Source organism: Mastigoproctus giganteus, chromosome 8, assembly GCF_048544385.1.
Source record: "Mastigoproctus giganteus isolate SK-2022 chromosome 8, ASM4854438v1, whole genome shotgun sequence".
Taxonomy (NCBI): Eukaryota; Metazoa; Arthropoda; class Arachnida; order Uropygi; family Thelyphonidae; genus Mastigoproctus; species Mastigoproctus giganteus.
In genome coordinates this window covers 145,902,182-145,921,674 of record NC_143582.1, presented here as the reverse complement: position 1 = coordinate 145,921,674, position 19,493 = coordinate 145,902,182, and the positions used below count along the sequence as shown (strand labels likewise).

The following is a 19,493-nucleotide window of genomic DNA, read 5'->3' as shown; positions in this document are numbered from 1 at the left end:
TTAGGAACAAGTTTGAGCTTCTGCAGACCTTTCAGCACTATGATATTGATGAGAAATAGAACAACTTTCTGAAAGTGATAAAGCTCAAGAAACCTATAGGTAAAAAGAAATCCAAAGAAGAAAAAATCAATCAGGAAACACTCGTAATGTGAATCGAAGATGATTAATGAAAAGCAAGATAAATACTGACAAGGTTTGGTTTTGATTTTTATGGTGCATAGATGACTAAGGCCACTTACAAGGACAGAATTGAATATACTGAGTTATTTAAAGCCATTAGAAAGAGACTCAGAGAGGACATAAGAAGATGTAACATAAGAAAGGTAGAACAAGCATTAAGGGAAAACAAAGGATTTAAATCAGCAGTCATGAGCAATAATTCAGAAAGACAAATGATACTGGATTTGTAGAATAGTGATGGTGTACTTATAAATAGCAGAGAAGGCATAATTCAAATAGCAGAAGACTATTATAAATTATTATATAAGTGGAAAGGGAATGATGCCAGCAGTGGGGAAGATGGATGGCAAATTAGTAACACATACAACATACCCGATATCCTTCCTGATGAGGCAGAACATGCATTGAAGATGAAGTTACTGTAGAGTTGTTAAAATTAGGAGGAAGAGACATGACACAGAAACTGGCAAGACTCTTTGCAAAATACATTAGGAAAGGCATGATGCTTAAGGAGTGGAATAATGCAATCATAATTTTGCTCCATAAGGAAGAAGATAAATCAGAAATTGGAAATTATAGACCAATTAGCTTGTTGTTCTTCTACAAGTTGTTCACAAGGGTCATTACTAATAGATTAGAAAGAATACATGATGAGAATCAACCAAAAGAACAAGCTGGCTTTAGGACAGGATTCTCAACTATGGACTACCTTCACGTAATATCACAGCTTATGGAGAAAGCAAATGAATATAATATACCATTATGCCTGGAATTTGGGATTATGAAAAGGCATCTGACTCCATACAGCATAAGGCAATGTTTCGGGCACTGGAAAGACGAGGCATAGACATCCCATACATTATAATTTTGAAGAAAATGTATGAGAATGCCACCTCCTTTATTAGACTAGACAAAGACAGTAACAAATTTAAAATTGAGAAAGGAAGTCAACGTGGAGACACAATATCTGTGAAGTTTTTTTTCTTTGAATGGAGTCAACCATTTATGATTTGCAGATGACATTGTAATCATAAGCCACAGTCACAAAGAATTAGAGGAAAATCTTAATCAGTTATGCAGAGTTAGTAAGGATTTCAGACTAAAGATGAATATGGTTAAAACAAAAGTAACGATGAACAAGTATGCCACAGAAAAGGATATAATTGTTGAAGGAGTAGAAATCCAAAAGGTGGATTCATGTACTTATCTTGGACAAATCATTAGCTGTAACAATGATAAATGGCTGGAAGTCAAGAGAAGAATAAATTTTGGATGGACACCATTCAGGAAATATAGTCACATACTGAGGAGACAATATCCCAATTTATCTGAAACGTAAAATAATGAACTAATGTATATTCCCCACCATGATTTATGGAAGTGAAACTTGGGTACTCACCAAAAGAATGGAAGAGAAGCTGAAAACCACACAGCGAAGAATGGAACAAATTATATTAGTTATCAGACTGTTGATTAAGAAGAGAAACACGTGGATTAGACAGCAAACTCAAATAAAGGACATTCTTATCAAAAATAAAGAACTGAAATAGACTTGGGTAGGACACATAGCTGAAACATATGATGACAAATGGACTATGAAAATAACAGATTGGTACCCAAGAGGAGCTAAAAGAAAACCTGGAAGACAACAACAGAGATGGACAGATGAAATTCAAGAGTTTGTGGGCAATAAATGGATGATCATTGCACTAAAATGGCTGATGATGATTAAACTATGCAGCAAATTTTCAGAGAAGTTCTGTTTATCTGAATTTTTGGTGTCTCTATGAATTTGGGTGTGCTCACTTCAAATATATTATCTCGGGTTTTTGCATAGCTTTAATGGTTTGCTGAGAAATGAAAGAAAAGGTAAATGTGCTATAATACTATATCTGATTTGTTAAGAATGTTTACTTCTGTACAGAATAGAGTAGTAATCTTTGATACAAGTAACAACAAGATAAAAAAAATATATAATTTAAAAAGTAGAAACCCTCCTGGGGTGAATAAAAAAAAAAAAATTCCTTGAAAATGTGCACTTGAATGTCTTTGTTTGTTTTCTTGTGGTCATTGCAAACCAAGAACAACTTATAGTAAACCATCATAACTTCAACCCACCTTCCTTACTGAGGTGACATGATCTTCACTAACATTATCCAGATTTGGTCTAAAAATGATCCAGTAAGCGTCGTACAAGTAACAGAACTTGATTGACATTCTGCATGCCACTTTTCCATAATCTTCAATCAACTTGTCAATTAGTTCTTTTTAATTTTCACTCTTAATGTTAACAAGAAAGCCATTCACTACAAGGAAAAATTACTATCAGAAATTAGCATTAGTAGAGGCATTTGATGCAAGAAAGCAAGCTTATGCAGCATCAGCCAAAAAAAAAAAAAAAAAAACCACTTCCACTTCACCCCTCTGTTCGTTCAAAATACCTGTCCAGCTGAGCCTTAAACTTATTTAGGCTATCAACTTCCACGACAAGGGATGGAAGTCTGTTCCACCAACCAACCACTCGCTGGCTAAAGGCAAATTTCCGCACGTCTATCCTACATCTGTCTTTCCTCAATTTGAATTTATGCCCTCTCAGGTGATTATTCTGAGCGAGAGGAAGAATCCCATCAGCATTGAGCATGCTCAAACCATTCAAGGCCTTATACACCTCTATCAGATCACCTCGCTGGTGCCTAGTCTCCAGACACTGTAATTTGCAAAACTTAAGCTTTTCTTCGTAAGAGCACCCCTTAGTTACATTCACTAATCTTGTTGCCCTTCTCTGTACTCGTTCCAGCAGCTCTACATCCTTCTTGAAATGAGGCCTCCAGACCTGTATACAGTACTCTAGGTGCAGTCTGACCATTGCCTTATACAAGGGAATAATCACCTCCTTATCCCTGCTAGAAAAATTCCTATATATCATTGACAATACACCATGAGCTACTCTTGCAGCCCGTCTGCACTGCTCAGAGAACTTCATATCTGTCTGCACAACCACCCCCAGGTCCCTTTCATTCTCTACCACTGTCAGTGTAGTACCACAGAGTTGATACGTTGCTCTGGGGTTGCTGTTTCCCATGTGTAGTACTTTACATTTGTCAATGTTAAACTTCATTTGCCACCTCTCAGCCCATCTGCTCAACCTTTCCAGATCCTGTTGCAGCAGCATAGTGTCAGTAGTGTCCTTGACAAACCTGCCTACCTTTGTATTTTGCTTGGCATCAGTCATTTTGTCTCTCAGTTTATGTGAAGCCAACATCTGCTTAATTTGTGGACCAACAACTATACTACATTTCACTTTTGCCTCAGACAGTTTTGTAAACATAGTTTGTATCGATTGTAAGCTTTTCACAGATTGTAAAGTATTGACTAATGACTCGTGACACTTTCAGGATTGTCACCTTCAGGATCCAGTACTTTAACAAATGGTTTGATCTTGGAGTCTTTACTGCATTATGTGCATCATGCTGCAATGCAATTAGGGCAAACCATTCTCTTCTCCTGTAGTGCTGCTGATCTACTGCTCCCTTCCGCTGCTGCTGAACAAGAAGAGAAAGCAAGGGACCTAAGTGAAAACCACCTTACAAACCCAGAAGGAACCCCAAGATTTGAAGTTGTTATTGTTATTTGGTTTTTAGGAGCATTAGCAACTAAGGCCATATTGCTCCATGATATGCGGTGGTCATTCCCTGACCTTTCCGCATCCTCCGTATTTGGTGGTGACGGGCTCGAACCCCGGTCTAATCAAGAAGTGTGTGCTATGCACTGCTGCTCCTTCCCACCTGGCTACAGAGGCACCAGATTTTGAAGTCCCTACTGACATCCTATATATATTGGTCATACTTAATCTTCTCTAGCATATACTTCACATTTCCTCTCTTCTTTAATATCAACAGAGGGTACAACAAGAGTCAATGGGTGTATATTCCAATTGTGAAAGAATGCAATGGGAATATACACTCAACTTTTACTTAAACTATCTATGAAAAGATGCCACTCTTCTGGATCGTGACTGTTACTAATTTATTCATAAAAACCAATCAAATCAATGCAATAGCATGGGATTCTGCAATAGTATAAAAGCATTCGTAAGTAATATTTGTAAGTCTTGCAACTGGGATCCAGCAGATTTCACTCTTTCAAATGAGATATTAGGATCTCAGCACTGGATTTGGTTAGAACCCATATTCTTCCTCACTAAATCATCCAATTCTTACTGATTAGGAAAATGTGGCATTTTGCTTGAACAAGCTTCTTAGGTGTAATCCTAATTATCTTCTTTACCAAATTCATCATGCAATTCTGAAGTCTCTTCCCTGAAAGATGGATTAGAAATTAGCAGGTTTTCATTGTATGGCACTGGAGCAATAGAGGATAGCATGTTAGGATATGCTACGGTATTTAAATTCACAGACTTAAAACTGATATATCCACCATACCAAAGTTGTATTTGTTGCAGTGGTTTGTGGACTCTCCTCTTATTTGAAGCATAGCAAAAGACATACACTTACGATTACCACAAAACTATACCTTTAATGTTGACCTGTAACTACCACAGCAGAAATGAGGTGCCCACAATTTGTTTTGATCACCTAGAGGCATTTTACAATAAGCTTCATATATTCTACATGCGCCTCTGTAGCCAGGTGGGAAGGAGCAGTAGTGCATAGCATGCTTCTTGATTGGACTGGGGTTCGAGCCCATCACCACCAAATACGGAGGATGCAGAAAGGTCAGGGAACGACCACCGCATATCCCGGAGCAATATGGCCTTAGTTGCTAATACTCCTAAAAACCAAATAACAAACAACAAACAAACATATATTCTACAAAACTTGGTGCCACCAACAATGTTTTGTTTCAATAGTTTTGGACCAGCCTGTATAATATTCAAAAAATGTAGCAGAATGAATCTGGAGATAACTTACATCTTCATTTAGTAGCCATAACAAACTCTTGTAAAAAAAAAAAATTATTATATGAATACTCTTTTATATCACAGTATTGGTATATACTTATGTGCTACTTATAAATGTGTTGTAAAAACAAAATCTTCAGTGATGCTGGACTCAGCACATAAAATACATATAAGAATTATGGATTGAATATAAATATATTATCTTAAGCTATTTTATGTTTTATGCACCACTTGTACTTTTTGATTCACAGACTTTTGAAACGGATATATCCAACATACAAAAATAGCAACTGTGGATCTGATGGGTATCACGAGATCCAAAGTGTCTTATTCATTTGACCATATGAACAAATTCCAATCATGGTTCATGAACCACTTTAATTTTAATTTGACTACTTTCCTTAGTGTAAATATATGCTAGTAAGGAAATATGTACTAATATGCCCATTATCAGATATGATGAATCTAGAAGTGATCTTGTTCTGTGGTCTGCTCCCTTCCCCTGCTGGAACTCTGGTATTGCTTTTGGTTCTTCTGGTATTGCTTTTGGTTCTTCTGTTATTGACGGAGGATCTCATTTTTAAAGAAGCAGAGGAAAAAACCTGATCTGAAATGCTTTAGTTCTTAATTTCTGTTCCTCAGTTAAAAACTGTTTGTAATTATTTTAAATTAAAATACCAAACTGTTTTTTCTAATATGTTAATTCCTATAAATTATATAATTTTTGGTTAGAAGTGTTTAATTAAGGCATATGTCAATTTGGGATTTGAAATATATTATTCCCCTTATCTTCTTTTTCTACGCCGGTGCAATAGCACCACTTTTCTGCTCCGGTGCAATACCACCATTTTGTTTATTGTAGGCGTGAAGTGGTGGAACCGATGTTTAGTCTCTAGAGCTAAGTTCTGGTCAACCCTTACCCATCTCTTCCGTCATGCAGTATGATTGATGACTTTTGAGGTTATGATGAACATCGTGGCGAGATCCATTATTCCTTACATTTCAAGGGTACAGCTCTAAAACGGTGTTCGAAGGCCAGCCGCTAGTTAGTACACCAGGCCGAACCTATTGGTAACTCTCTACGAGGCTTCCAGATCAGCTAGTGTATAATCTTGCTACCTCTACTCTGCCAGATAGTGACTGCAGGGAGTCTGAGTAGTGTGTGTGTGCAGGGGACATTGTCCAGGCCACATTATGTCAAGGATCTGGGTATATTCTTACCATGTGTACGCCATATCCAAAAATTTCATTACTTCATACAGCATGTCCCACTCACTTTTTCTTACTATTGAATACACCATGAATTGTCAAACTAATAGAGCAAGCTTATCTGCGAAAAGATCTAAACCTCCCAAACACTTCCTAATTCATTTCACAAATATACGTGGTCTCAATTCTAATCTCAACTATCTCCATTTCCACTTTCAGTCTGCCAAACCCCATGTACTTTTTCTGACAGAATCTCAGTTATTGGTTGATTCAACTACTGCTCATCTCAGATGCCCAGATTATTCGCTGTATGATTCCTTTCGCCTCAAAGGTGGTACTTGTGCATATGTCCGTTCTGATATTCCCTGGCAGAGACTTAAAAATTTGGAATCTCCTCTCTTCGATATTCTTTGGCTTCAAATCTCTCTACCTCATTGTGTCAGATTCATCTGTTGTCTCTACCGTTCTCCCAACCCGGTGTCCCCCAAGGTTCAGTTCTTTCCCCCACTCTTTTCCTCTTGTATATTAATGACCTTCCATTGACTGGAAATCCTATCTATAGTTTTGCCGATGATAGCACATTGCATTCCACTTTCCATTTTGAGAAACCTTGCCCTGCTCAATCAGCTTCAACTTCTCGAAAATCTGCTACCAATTCCTTAAATGCGGATCTTCAGGTAATTCTCCAGTGGGGCAAAGACCGCTTAGTTGGTTTCAATCCTTCTAAAATTCAGTCTTATCTTATATCTCACAAAAAGGATTCTTTTTCTCCTATGCTTATCTTTGGTGACACTCTGATTTCTAGATAAAATGATATATCTCTTTTAGGGATTACCCTGACTTCTAATCTCTCTTGGCACAAGCACATTACAAAATATTGCTTCCTCTGCATCTAAAAAACTTGGTTTTCTCTTTCGCTCTCGGTGTTACTTTTCTTCCAAACGGCCGTTCACTCTGTACAAATCTCAAATCCTCCCTACCATGGAATATTGTTCCCACATCTGGGGTGGTGCCCCCAAAACCTCTCTCAGGCTTCTTGATTCCATTCAGAAGAGGGCAGTTAGGTTAATTAATGATTCATTTCTAACAGAGTCTCTCCACTCGCTGTCTCATAGACGCACTGTTTCTGCTGCATGCCTCTTCTACAGATATTTCCATGGGCACTGTTCTTCTGAATTGGCTTCTATAATTCCTGCTCTCTCTTTCAAAACAGTCTGAACACGTGTAGCCACCAGCCAACTTCCATTTACTGTCCAACGTCAAACTCACAAAACCAACTTTTCATCTTCCTTGTTTATTCATTCAACTGCCGTTTTCTGGAACAACCTTCGTTCATATGTATTTCCCGAAAATTACCGTCTACAGAAGTTCAAGTTCAATATCAACAAATATCTTCTTTCGTCTTCTCAACCTCCAACCCAAGCACGGTACTAAGTACTATAGGTTCTAATACCTCTTGTGTTTGGGGTTTACATAAAAAAAGAAAAAAAAAAATGAACCACTTTAATTCTGATATGACTACTTTCCTTTGAAATATATTATCTTAATTTGAAATATATTATTCCCCTTATCTTTTGTTTCTATTCCTCTTAGTCTACTCTCTTAAAGGTTGATATTATTGGTGTCAAATCTTTTAAGTCAACATAGAGACCTCCAACTTGTTTGACTCTCTCAAGCTTCGTTTTCCATTTGGTCAATATTGACAAGAATCTCACATATGAAACAGTCAGTTTTCTGAGTCCTGGTTTTTCTGAACAGTGCATATAACTGTCTTGAAAATTGGTGAAAAGCAGCATTTAGGAATGAAGTTCTCAGCTGTGTTTGGACACCTTTTAATGCATCACATACTTATATGATTAACTTAAATTAAACAGCTATACAGTACATTATTAAGAAGGAAAAACCAACAAATATGGCCATAATAAAAAAAATCTGAGAAAAAGTTTTCTGTGATTGTTCTTTAGCTATTAATAAATTTTGTTCTGCAGTTTTTCATTTTCAGTGCAGTTCATATGATATAGCCTTTGGGATTATACCCTCCCTCAATTTAGAAAACAGTAAAGGTTTAACTATATAAAGATTAAAAACTTAAGTAATATGATTAAAAACTAATATCAATAAATATTTATTTCAAATAAAGTAAATGTATAGAATGGCAAATGTTCTAACTTGCTTTTCAACTAGTCAGAAGTTTAGAATTACTAGCCAAAATCACCACCTGCTATTAGTAAATTACTAAAGGATGTCTTCTCTGTCACTCACTGTTATTTAAGAGACCAATAAGAAATGAAAATAGTGAAACCATAAATGTCACACAGGCTGATGGATGAAGTGGTCAGGAGAATATTGATTGCTTCATGATGAATGATAAAGTTTTATGCGAAGTCAGCAACCTTAATGGTAGTCTCTCTCTCTCTCTCTCTCTGCGAGCAATTTCTGCCTCATTTCTATGATTCACAATATCTTTGCTAAGTTTTTTTTCTGTGCAAAGGTTATATTAAACATCAGTGATAAACATAATTTATTTTTTTTAAATTTAGTGTTAGTACTAATTATTGCTTACCAATAAAAAAAAAATAGTACTGTTTATTGAAGATTTTGTTTAATTACATATGGTATTTATTTTCTGACCATATGGTGTTGTGTAATAAAAGTAAAAATGTAATAATTACTTTCATATGAACTGTGGATAATTTTTTTTTCCCATTCAGTTGTAAATTTTTTGCTTTAGAAAAGTTTCTTCCAGTGTAGTTTGTATTTTGCAGTGCTACTTTGTGCCATTGAAGAAATTACTTAATTTCACTGAGTGGTAAATGTAATTTATCTTTAAATAGGTAATTTTATTATTACATAACTTATTAATAAATTTTAATTTATACACTGCTGAGTAGCTTCATTAGGACCATGAGATAATAGCTTGTTGTATCTCCATTAGCCTGAATTACTGCTCCAACATGACATGGAATGTACTCAAGATGTTGTGCAGAGGATTGTGCTGATGAACCCACTTTTCCAGATCATCCCACAGACATTCAGTGGAATTGAGATGGTCAGGGCAGATGCTTGAGGTCTTCCTCATGTTTGGCACAATGGATGATTGTGCTGTCATCTTGAAAATAATAGTCCATATGGGTAAACAGGCAATACTGGCAGGTGTACCTCATGCATTGCGAATGACAGAAATGCTCCAAAATTCAGTTCCCTTCATTGGGACCTAGGATATGTCATATACCCTACATGTTATTCTTTCTCCAGTAGCCTATATTTATTGGTACTCAACAGGATGGTTCCAAGTTCCGCATATAGTTTTCTATGTATGTGCACCCTTCCATCACTGCTGAAAAAATGTAAATTGAGATGCATTAGATCATGACTTGCTTACCATCCTGCATTCATCTTTTGTATTCTTGATGCAAACAAAACCCTGTTTTCCAGTTGGTATTTGAGATCAGTGGCTCACACGACAGCTCCTACTCTCATAGTGAATTCTTTTTAGGGTTCTTTGCATGTTGTGGGTACTGATGCCTCATGATATTTCCACATTAAATACAGAGGTTAATTGTTTTGTCACTTGGTGACTATTACACTTGATAATCCATTCTAGATATCAAGTGCCTTACTCTGCCACTTTCAAAGAAAATTTGTATACTTTACAGCATTTGATTTTTGATCATGGGGATCATTCTGCTCCCCTGAAGACAACTGAGTACTTGGTGCTGAGGGGTTAAAGCACACATAATGGTTGTTATATGTTTAAATGGAAGTTTTATTTTCATATATATTGCTTGGCTGTTCACTTAAACAAAATACATTATTCACAGTACATAATACATTCACTAACAGAAGCTACCTGCCAGGCTGATGAAAAGCAAATAGGCTTCAAAATGGTGGTTTCTCAGAATACCTTATTTACATGGTCACATGTTATACAATTTAAAAAGATATTAACAGCTTAGGCAGAGCCATGGATAACAGTATTTGTCTCCAACTTAAACATAAAACTAAGCCTTAGTGCTGAGTATTTGTCCTCAGTCTTCAGTGGGAACAAAATTATCCCCATGGTCGAAATCAAACTCAGTAAAGCATAAAAGTTGTATTTGACTCCAACTGTTGTATTGAAATTCCTCCTGCAATCCTATAGTATCTGACACCTTGCATTTACTGCCACCCCTGTTCATGGATGTTTTCTGGGTGTTTTCTCATTTTTTAATAACTCAAATGACATTAGTCTTTGAACACTCAACAAATGCAGCTATCTTTCTGCTGAATTACCTGCTAAATGTGCACAGTCAGTCATACCTTTTTGAACTTTTATGTGATTCTGTCCACTCCCCGCTTTGGGGCGGGAGTTCCCCCCCAAAGTGTGGAATGAACAGAATCACATAAAATTGATTTGAGTACTAGTCAGGTCACATACTTTTATAGCTCTTTCCTGTGCACATTACACACCTTTTAACTGGTGGCAAATCTAATATCTGGCAAGGCTGGCAAATATCTTGAGGGGTCCAGCTGAGTGCCCTCAAGACATGGCTCCACAGAGTTAGGAGTTTTAATGCAGAGTTTCTTGAAATAAAAACAAGCACAGTTTAGATATTATTACTAACTCCGGGTTATTATACTTGGATATAATCATTCCTTATTCAGTAATTCTTCAATGTTTTTACTTCTTTTCAGTTATACAAGACATCATATGGAATATGGGCCCTGTTTTGGTTTACCAACTGTGCCCGTTTCTTAGATCTACTGCTGCATGTGACCTTTTTTTGGTTTTCATATTTTTGCATAGAGTGTTGCATACAGTCCAAACTTCCATGATTCTAATGAAGTACCAGGCAGTGTATAATAAATACTATATTCTAACTAGTCAAAATGCTGAAAAGGATTTTGCTTTAGGTTTCAGTTAGTCGCTCAGTTGTTCCACATTCAGCAGAAATATCTAGAGTAACATCACCGCAAGGAAATAAACTAGATCGTGTACGTCATCCTACAGATTCAAGTAGTACTGGAAGTGCACACTTAGATGATGGTGATGCAGAAGATGAACATTCAGATAGTGGAGCCACTGAAAGTAGTGAAATGGTCTATTATCCTAATTCAGGTGACACAAATGATGTTGGAAATAGGTATGGGTTATATTGTTAAGTGGATGTAATTTTTATGTTACTTGTAACATAAATTAAGTAGCCAACATTTTACTATATCAGAATATACCAAGTATATTAAGTGTGTTATTTGAAATAATAACTTGAAAATGTGCACTAGCAGATAAAAGCAGTATAAGTGTTGAGAAGGAAAGCACCACACACTTTTCATACATGAAAATAGAGGGGGATAGGGGAGATAATGAACAGTGAGAAAAAGATATAAAGGGACACTGCTCTGTTTCAAATGTCATGATAAAATGCAAGTAATAAAAATGTTTAAAATATTTACACTTCTCTGCTTGTCAATTGATAATTGTAATGGCTTTCTGTGATCATGAACCCACCCTGCAAAATGCTATACCAGCAGAAGAAACTGTGACATTTAAGCTAAAATAATTTATAACAAGTCAGGAGAAAAAAAATTGAATTAGATAATTAGTAAAATTAGATCATAAATCCAACAAACAGTGCAAAGGCGATCCCTTCCTGGTAGTTTTTATACATTCTGCAATGCATCCCAAGAATAAATCCAGTCTTATCAATACTCACTTCCAAAAAGTAACTTAAACAGTACAGTGTATTACAATTAAAATAAGAATATTTTTAATGTAAAACTAAATCTAAAAATTCCTCACTGGATTACTTAATATGAGATGATTCATTCAAATGAGGACATAGCAATTCTTGACTCTCGTACTTGGGATCTACTTTGGTTTGATTTATCTTTTGAGAGCTGCTATTAACCCTTTTCAGAATATGTACATACATACACTGAGTGATTACTTTATTAGATACACTCATCAAACAGCAAGTAGGTCCCTCCCCAACCCTCAAAACCTAGATTCATTGTGAATGGACTCACCAAGGTTTCAAAAATCATGTCACAGGGATGTTGAACTATTTTGAATCAGTTGCTTTGGAATTGTGGAGCTGTACTTTGAAGAGCTTGTTCCACCTCATCCCACAGGTATTCAATTGAACTGAGGGGATTGGCACTGTTCATGAAATCAGTTCTATACAGTTCTGGCCTTGCAACATAGGTTTTCCAATGGATAACCATGTGCCAGGATTATCCATTGGAGAAACTACATATGGACAAATACATTGCAGCCATGAAGGGATGAACCTGGTCAGAAACAGTTTTTGGATAACTCATGGCATCCAAATCCCAATAGTATCAAGAGGACCCAGTGTGCACACTAGAAACATCCCCCACAGCCTGCATTGTTTATACCTGGTAGGATGGAGTCTATGTTATTGTTTTTGTCATATTCTGGTCTTCCCATCAGTGTGGAGTAGCAGGAACTAGTTTTGGTGTTCCTGAGCTCATTATAATCATACCCTCTTGTTTTTTGCTAACAGGAACAAAACACAGTTTGGTTGTTAGCTGTGATATCTTACCCATAGTAAGGTATGATGAGTTGTACTTTCTGAAATGCCACTTTGGTTAAGACTTGGTCTCTCACATCAATTTGCTGTTTTTAACCACAGGATCACTGTTGATTAAATGTTATTTGGTTATTGGATGCAATACAGCCAGAACAAAGCTGTATGGGGGGAACCCCAGTAGGGTTGCAATTTCCATGATCTTCATTCCAGTGCATCTAGCAGCAACCATTATGCCACATTCAGCGTCGCTTAAATCTTTCTTCTTGCCCATTCTCTCACTGAATTGCACACATTTTATTATCGGAGCACTCCATTTTGTGAAAGGGACAGGTGTACCATTTTTATGAAATTGTTCCTAATAAATTGGCCACTCAGTGTATACATACAACACACAAACAAACAGGGTGTACCATTAAAGCCACATAATCTGCATGGAAAATGATTCCTTGATTCTTTATCCAAAAATAAACTGAAAGTGTTCTAAACAGTTTTTAGAGTTTTTCGATCTGAACTTATTTAACAAGATATTTGCAATTAAAATATGACTCACAATTGGCTTGAGCAATTTGCATTCATAATGCAAAGAATGTCAGTGACAATGAAAAATGAAGACCAGAGTGTTCAAAGATATGAACTATGACAAGCAAAAGTAACATTTATTTTATTACATTTTGTGTGGGAAGTGTACTCTCTTCACTTTCTAATGGGTTTAGGCCAGAATATCTAAGTAGCCAGGTAGATATATCATCTTCTGGATCAACCGTAGGCATGTTATAGAACTCTGCTACAACCTATCCATCTCCCAAAGGAACACAGTATTGAGGTGATGGTGACTAGTGCTAAAATACACATTGGCTCCATCATGTTAGAACCATGTTGTATAGCACCTAGCTGAGGGTACATCACCTTGTTATGATTACATCTCATTTTAATCACAGTGGTTTAAAATTGAATGTAATTGCTTCCCAGTCAGATGATTATGGGGATCACTGATTTTTGTTTCCTAGGATTCCAACCTGATACTCCACTGAAACTACTGTAAATTGGCAGCTTACAAATTTATTCCTGACTGATAGTGCATAACATCAGAACTGAAGGAGTGACTACTTAATATGTTTGCTGTCTTTATGCATATAAACAGCACTAGATGTGATTTGCCATCACACATATACGTGTTCAAATGGCACTCAAGCAGTGTGCTGTAGTGCATATGAGCAGTCATTCATAAGCAATCAACAAACGGGCGCCATGAAAGTAAAGGCACATGAAATTACCAACTACTCAATATTGATACACTGACTCAATATTGATATACTTTGCAGCAGTGCTTGGTTTTTGTTTATAGAATTGGCACACAGTTTTATTTGTTCTTTGCTGTGTTGATGTTAGTTTGTATATGAATAAACTTTTTATAAAATTTTGATTTGTTCTGATTTACAACTGAGTAGAAAAGTATACACTTTTAGGAGCAAATTCCAAACTTTTATTTTTTAACCATTATTTATGAATTTTAGGAATGCTGAGGATATAAGAATGTTGATGTTTTTCAACATTCTGAAAATTGATTGGTGACAGTGAATGTGTTAATGTGTTTTGTGCTTCTTGAAGGGTATGAGTACAAAGGAGACACCTTCTTGGAACACAATGACTAGAGATGAATTCTGGGTTTATTATTACACACCAGAAAAGAAATGTGCAAGTTCAGAGCGACACCATACAGGCTCTCATCAACCAAAGAAAATCCATACCCAAGGATCAGCTGGAAAAGTGCTCACTGTATTCTGGGATGACAAAGTGATTCTAGAACATTATCTGGAGGAGAGAGAGAGAGAGAGAGAGAGAGAGAGAGAGAGAGAGAGAGAGAGAGAGAGAGAGAGAGAGAGAGAGAGAGAGAGAGAACCAATGATGAGTAGTAAATACTGTGATGTGTTTATTAACCAATTGCAGCTAGCAGTTCAAAAAAAAGTCAGTTTGCTGTCCTCAGGTGTGTGTGTGATACCACCTGTTCTACAGTGAATCAGAATCAGATTAAGGAGATGAAGTTTAAAGTATTTTCCCATCCTCCATATTCACCAGACTTAATTCAATTGGATTAACACCTTTTTTTTTTTTTTTTTTTGATCACTAAGACGATGTCACTTCTTGTCAGACGAAGAGATCAAGATGGTGGCACACAAATGGTGTCAACACCAACCACGAAAACCTCTCAAGGAATCCAGGCATTAGTGCAGTGGTAGAGGAAGCATGTTGAAGTAATGGGGATTATATTGAAAATTGATAAGAACAGATATGAAACTGATAAGAACAAAATTTGAATTTATACCCTCTCATATGTGTGTAGTCTGAACAAGAGGAAGTATCCCATCTGCATCGAGTCTATTCAAAGCCTTAAACACCTCAATCAGATCTTCTCACAGGTGGATAGTCTCTAGACATTAGTTTTCGGAACTGAAGCCTTTCTTAGTAACAGCACCTTTTTGTTCCCCTCACTAATCATTGCGCATCTCTGTACCCATTCCAACAAATCCAAATCCTTTCTAAAATGAGACTTCCAGACCTGTGTACAGTACCCGAGATGTAGTCTAACTATTGCAACAACAGGACAATTACCTTATACAACAGGATAATTACCTGCTTATCTTGTTGGCATAATTCCTGTATATCACTGACAAAAGCAAAGGAGTTGTCCTGAAAGCCTCTCTGCACTACCCAGAGAACTTCACATCTGACTACACAAATTACCCACGTCTTTTTCATTCTCCACTAACCTGAGTGTGGTGCCACACAGATCATACATTAATCTGGAATTACCTAGCATTTGTAAATATGAAAATTCAATTGCCACTTCTTGGCCCATCTGTAATTTTCCTTGTTTTTGTTGCAGTAGCATACCTCGATTATTGTCATTAACCACTCTGGTAACCTTCATACCATTTGCAAACTTAGACATTAAGCCTGATATATAGTAATAGTAATAGAGGCATACGGTGCAAGAAAGCAAGCGTATGAGCTTATGTAACATTATCCAAAAAAAAAAAAAAAAAATTCACGCAACCATTCCCTCTAAAAGTTTGTCTAAGTGCCTGCCTGGCAACCCAAATGTCGCGGATTCAAATCCCGCACGGGCTTGGATCAGAGTACTGCAAAAACCTTGGGAGGTGCATTATGGCCACAGAAGCCGATGCACCAACAACTACCAAAACAAACAAACAAACAAAGAAAAGTTTGTCTAGTTCCTCCTTGAATTATTAAAGCTATCAACTTCCGCAACGACAGATAGAAGTTTGTTCCAGCAATTAACTACCTACTGGCTAAAGGCAAATTTCCACACATCTGTTTTACAGCTGTCTTTATGTCCCCTTAGTTTCGTAATCAGAGCAAGTGGAAGAGTCCCATCAGAATTCAGCATGCTCAACCCATTCAAGGCCTTATACATGTCAATCAGATCACCTCACAGGTGTCTAGTCTCCAGTTGCTGCAATTTGCAGAACTTAGCCTCTCTTGGTGAGAGGACCCCTTCGTTCCCCTCACCAATCTTGTTGCCGTTCTCTGTACATGCTCAAGAAAATCTACACCTTCCTAAAATGAGGCCTGAAGGCCTGTACGCAATACTCAAGGCGTAACCTGACCACTGCCTTATACAAAGGGATAATCATCACCTTTACCCTGCTAGCAAAATTCCTGTATATCATTGACAAAATCCCATGACCTGCTCTGGCAGCCTGTCTGCATTGCTCAGAAAACTTCATATCTGACTGCACAATTACTCCCAGGTCTTTTTCATTTTCTACCACCCCAGTTGGTACGTTCCTCTGGGGTTACTTCTACCCATATGCAGTACTTTGCATTTGTCAATGTTAAAATTCAGTTGCCACTTCTCAGCCCATCTGCCTAAAATTTCTAGATCCTGTTGCAGTAGAACACTGCCATTACTGCCATTAACAACCCTGCCAATCTTTGTATCATCTGCAAACTTCAACACTAAGCCTGATATACCTTCATCGATATCATTGATAAATATACAAAACAACATTGGGCCCAACACCAAACCTTGTGGGACTCCACTAATAACATTAGTCCACAAAGAGCAGCATCTATTGATTACCACTCTCTGTCTTCTTTCACTCAACCACCCTTTTATCCATTTTAGCAACTTACCTTTAATACCATTCTGCTCCAAATTGTACAGTAGTCTTCCATGCGCAACAATGTCAAAAGCTTTCCTGAAATCCAAGTATATGATATCAAAATTATTTTTTGCATCCAGTTCCTTTGCAACCACAACATATTAATCAATCAGATTTGTCAGACAAGACTTTCCCTTAACAAACCCATGCTGTGTCTGAATTATTGCTGCAGTCTTGTCTAAATGATCCTACAATGCATCTTTAACCAGTGACTTCATTATTTTACCCGGAACAGATGTTAAACTAACTGGTCTGTAATTACTTGTGATATCTGTAATATCTTCATCAGTATCATTAATGAATATAGAAAACAACAATGGATCCAATACTCATTTATGAGGGACTCCACCAATAACATTAGTCCAAGAAGAGCAATGCCCATTGATAACCACTCTGTTTTTTTCCACCCAACAATTCCTTTTATCCATAGCAATAACTTACTCTTAATGCCACATTGCTCTAATTTGTACAGCAGTCTAACATTTTTCTGAAATCAAAGTATATGATGTCAAAATTAATTTTTGCATCCAGTTGCTTTGTTACTGCATCATAGTAGCAGTAGTAGTAGTCGCATGTGATGCAAGAAAGCAAATGTATGAGCTTATGCAGCATCAGCAAAAAAAAAAAAAAAAAAAAATCACACCATTCCCTGCAAATGCCTGTCCAGTTCCTCCTTAAATTTATTCAACTTATCAACTTCCACAACGACAGATGGAAGTTTGTTCCAGCAATTAACCACCCGCTGGCTAAAAGCAAATTTCCGCACATCTATTCTACATCTGTCCTTTCTTAATTTGAATTTATGCCCCCTTAGGTTCGTAATCTGAACAAGTGGAAGGATCCCATCAAAATTCAGCGTGCTGAACCCATTCAAGGCCTTATACACCTCAATCAGATCACCGCGCAGGTGCCTAGTCTCCAGCCACTACAATTTGCAGAACTTAAGCCTCTCTTGATAAGAGGATGCCTTCATTTCCCTCACCAATCTTGTTGCCCTTCTCTGTACACGCTCAAGTAAATCTACATCCTTCCTAAAATGAGGCCTCCAGACCTGTACACAGTACTCAAGGCATGGCCTGACCATTGCCTTATACAGAGGGATAATCACCTCCTTTTCCCTGCTAGCAAAATTCCTATATATCATTGACAAAACCCCATGACCTGCCCTGGCAGCCTGTCTGCATTGCTCAGAAAACTTCATATCTGACTGCACAATTACTCCCAGGTCTTTTTCATTTTCTACCACCTTAAGTGTAGTACCACACAGTTGGTACGTTTCTCTGGGGTTACTTCTTCCCATATGCATTACTTTGCATTTGTCAAGGTTAAACTTCAGTTGCCACTTCTTAGCCATCTGCCCAAATTATCTAGATCCTGTTGCAGTAGCACACTGCCATTACTGTCATTAACACCCTGCCAACCTTTGTATCATCTGCAAACTTCGACACTAAGCCTGATATACCTTCATCAATATCATTGATAAATATACAAAACAACAGTGGACCCAACACCGAACCCTGTGGGACTCCACTAATAACATTAGTCCAAGAAGAGCAGCACCCATTGATTACCACCCTCTGTCTTCTCGCACTTAACCATCCTTTTATCCATTGTAGCAACTTACCGTTAATACCATTCTGCTCAAATTTGTACAATAGTCTTCCATGCGCAACGGTGTCAAAAGCTTTCCTGAAATCCAAATATATGATATCAAAATTATTTTTTGCATCCAGTTCCTTTGTAACCACATCATAATATCCTATCAAATTTGTCAGACAAGACTTTCCCTTAAAAAACCCATGCTGTGTCTGAATTATTGCTGCAGTCTTGTCTAGATCATCCTGCAATGCATCTTTAACCAGCGACTCCATTATTTTACCCGGAACAGAAGTTAAACTAACTGGTCTGTAATTACTCGTATCATCCTTCGATCCCCCTTTGTGAATTGGGGATACATTTGCACATCTCCAGTCCGTGGGAACCTCCCCTGAGTCCAAGGATGCTCTCATAATTATGGCTAAGGGCTTGCTTAGTTGCTTTGCCGCCTCCTTTAATATAACTGGATAGATCCCCTCCACCCCAGGTGCTTTTCTTACGTTTAACTTCAACAGTTTCTCTTCCACTTTGCTCTCAGTTATTACAAAATCATTAAGTATCCTGCTACAATTTGATAACCTTCTGCCATTTTCAAACCTTAATAATTCCTCACGTGTGAATGTAGATGCAAAATACTCATTCAGTTTGTTTGCTATCTGAGCAGGATCATCAACAGTCGAACCATCAATGTCAAGTGGATCAATCAGATTCATCCCCTTCCTTTTAGAGTTTATATAAGTAAAGAAATCCTTGCTGTTTTTCTTAGCATCTTTTGCCAAGGATTTCTCGTAATCTGCCTTCGCCTGCCGAACCTCCTTTGTGACCTGATTACAGATTAACTTATATCTGCCATAGGCTTCTGAGTCG

The 19,493-nt window shown here is 37.2% G+C and overlaps 1 protein-coding gene across 1 annotated transcript in view; it reads left to right on the top strand.

Annotated features, from left to right (window-relative positions):
- Positions 1-19,493, top strand: part of LOC150081900 (mitogen-activated protein kinase-binding protein 1-like) — a 470,343-nt gene that overhangs the window by 325,561 nt on the left and 125,289 nt on the right. Inside the window, exon 22 of the mRNA XM_090378972.1 lies at positions 11,204-11,433. Within this exon, the coding sequence (XP_090235098.1) occupies positions 11,204-11,433 (230 nt within the window). The remainder of the gene's footprint in view (positions 1-11,203; positions 11,434-19,493) is intronic.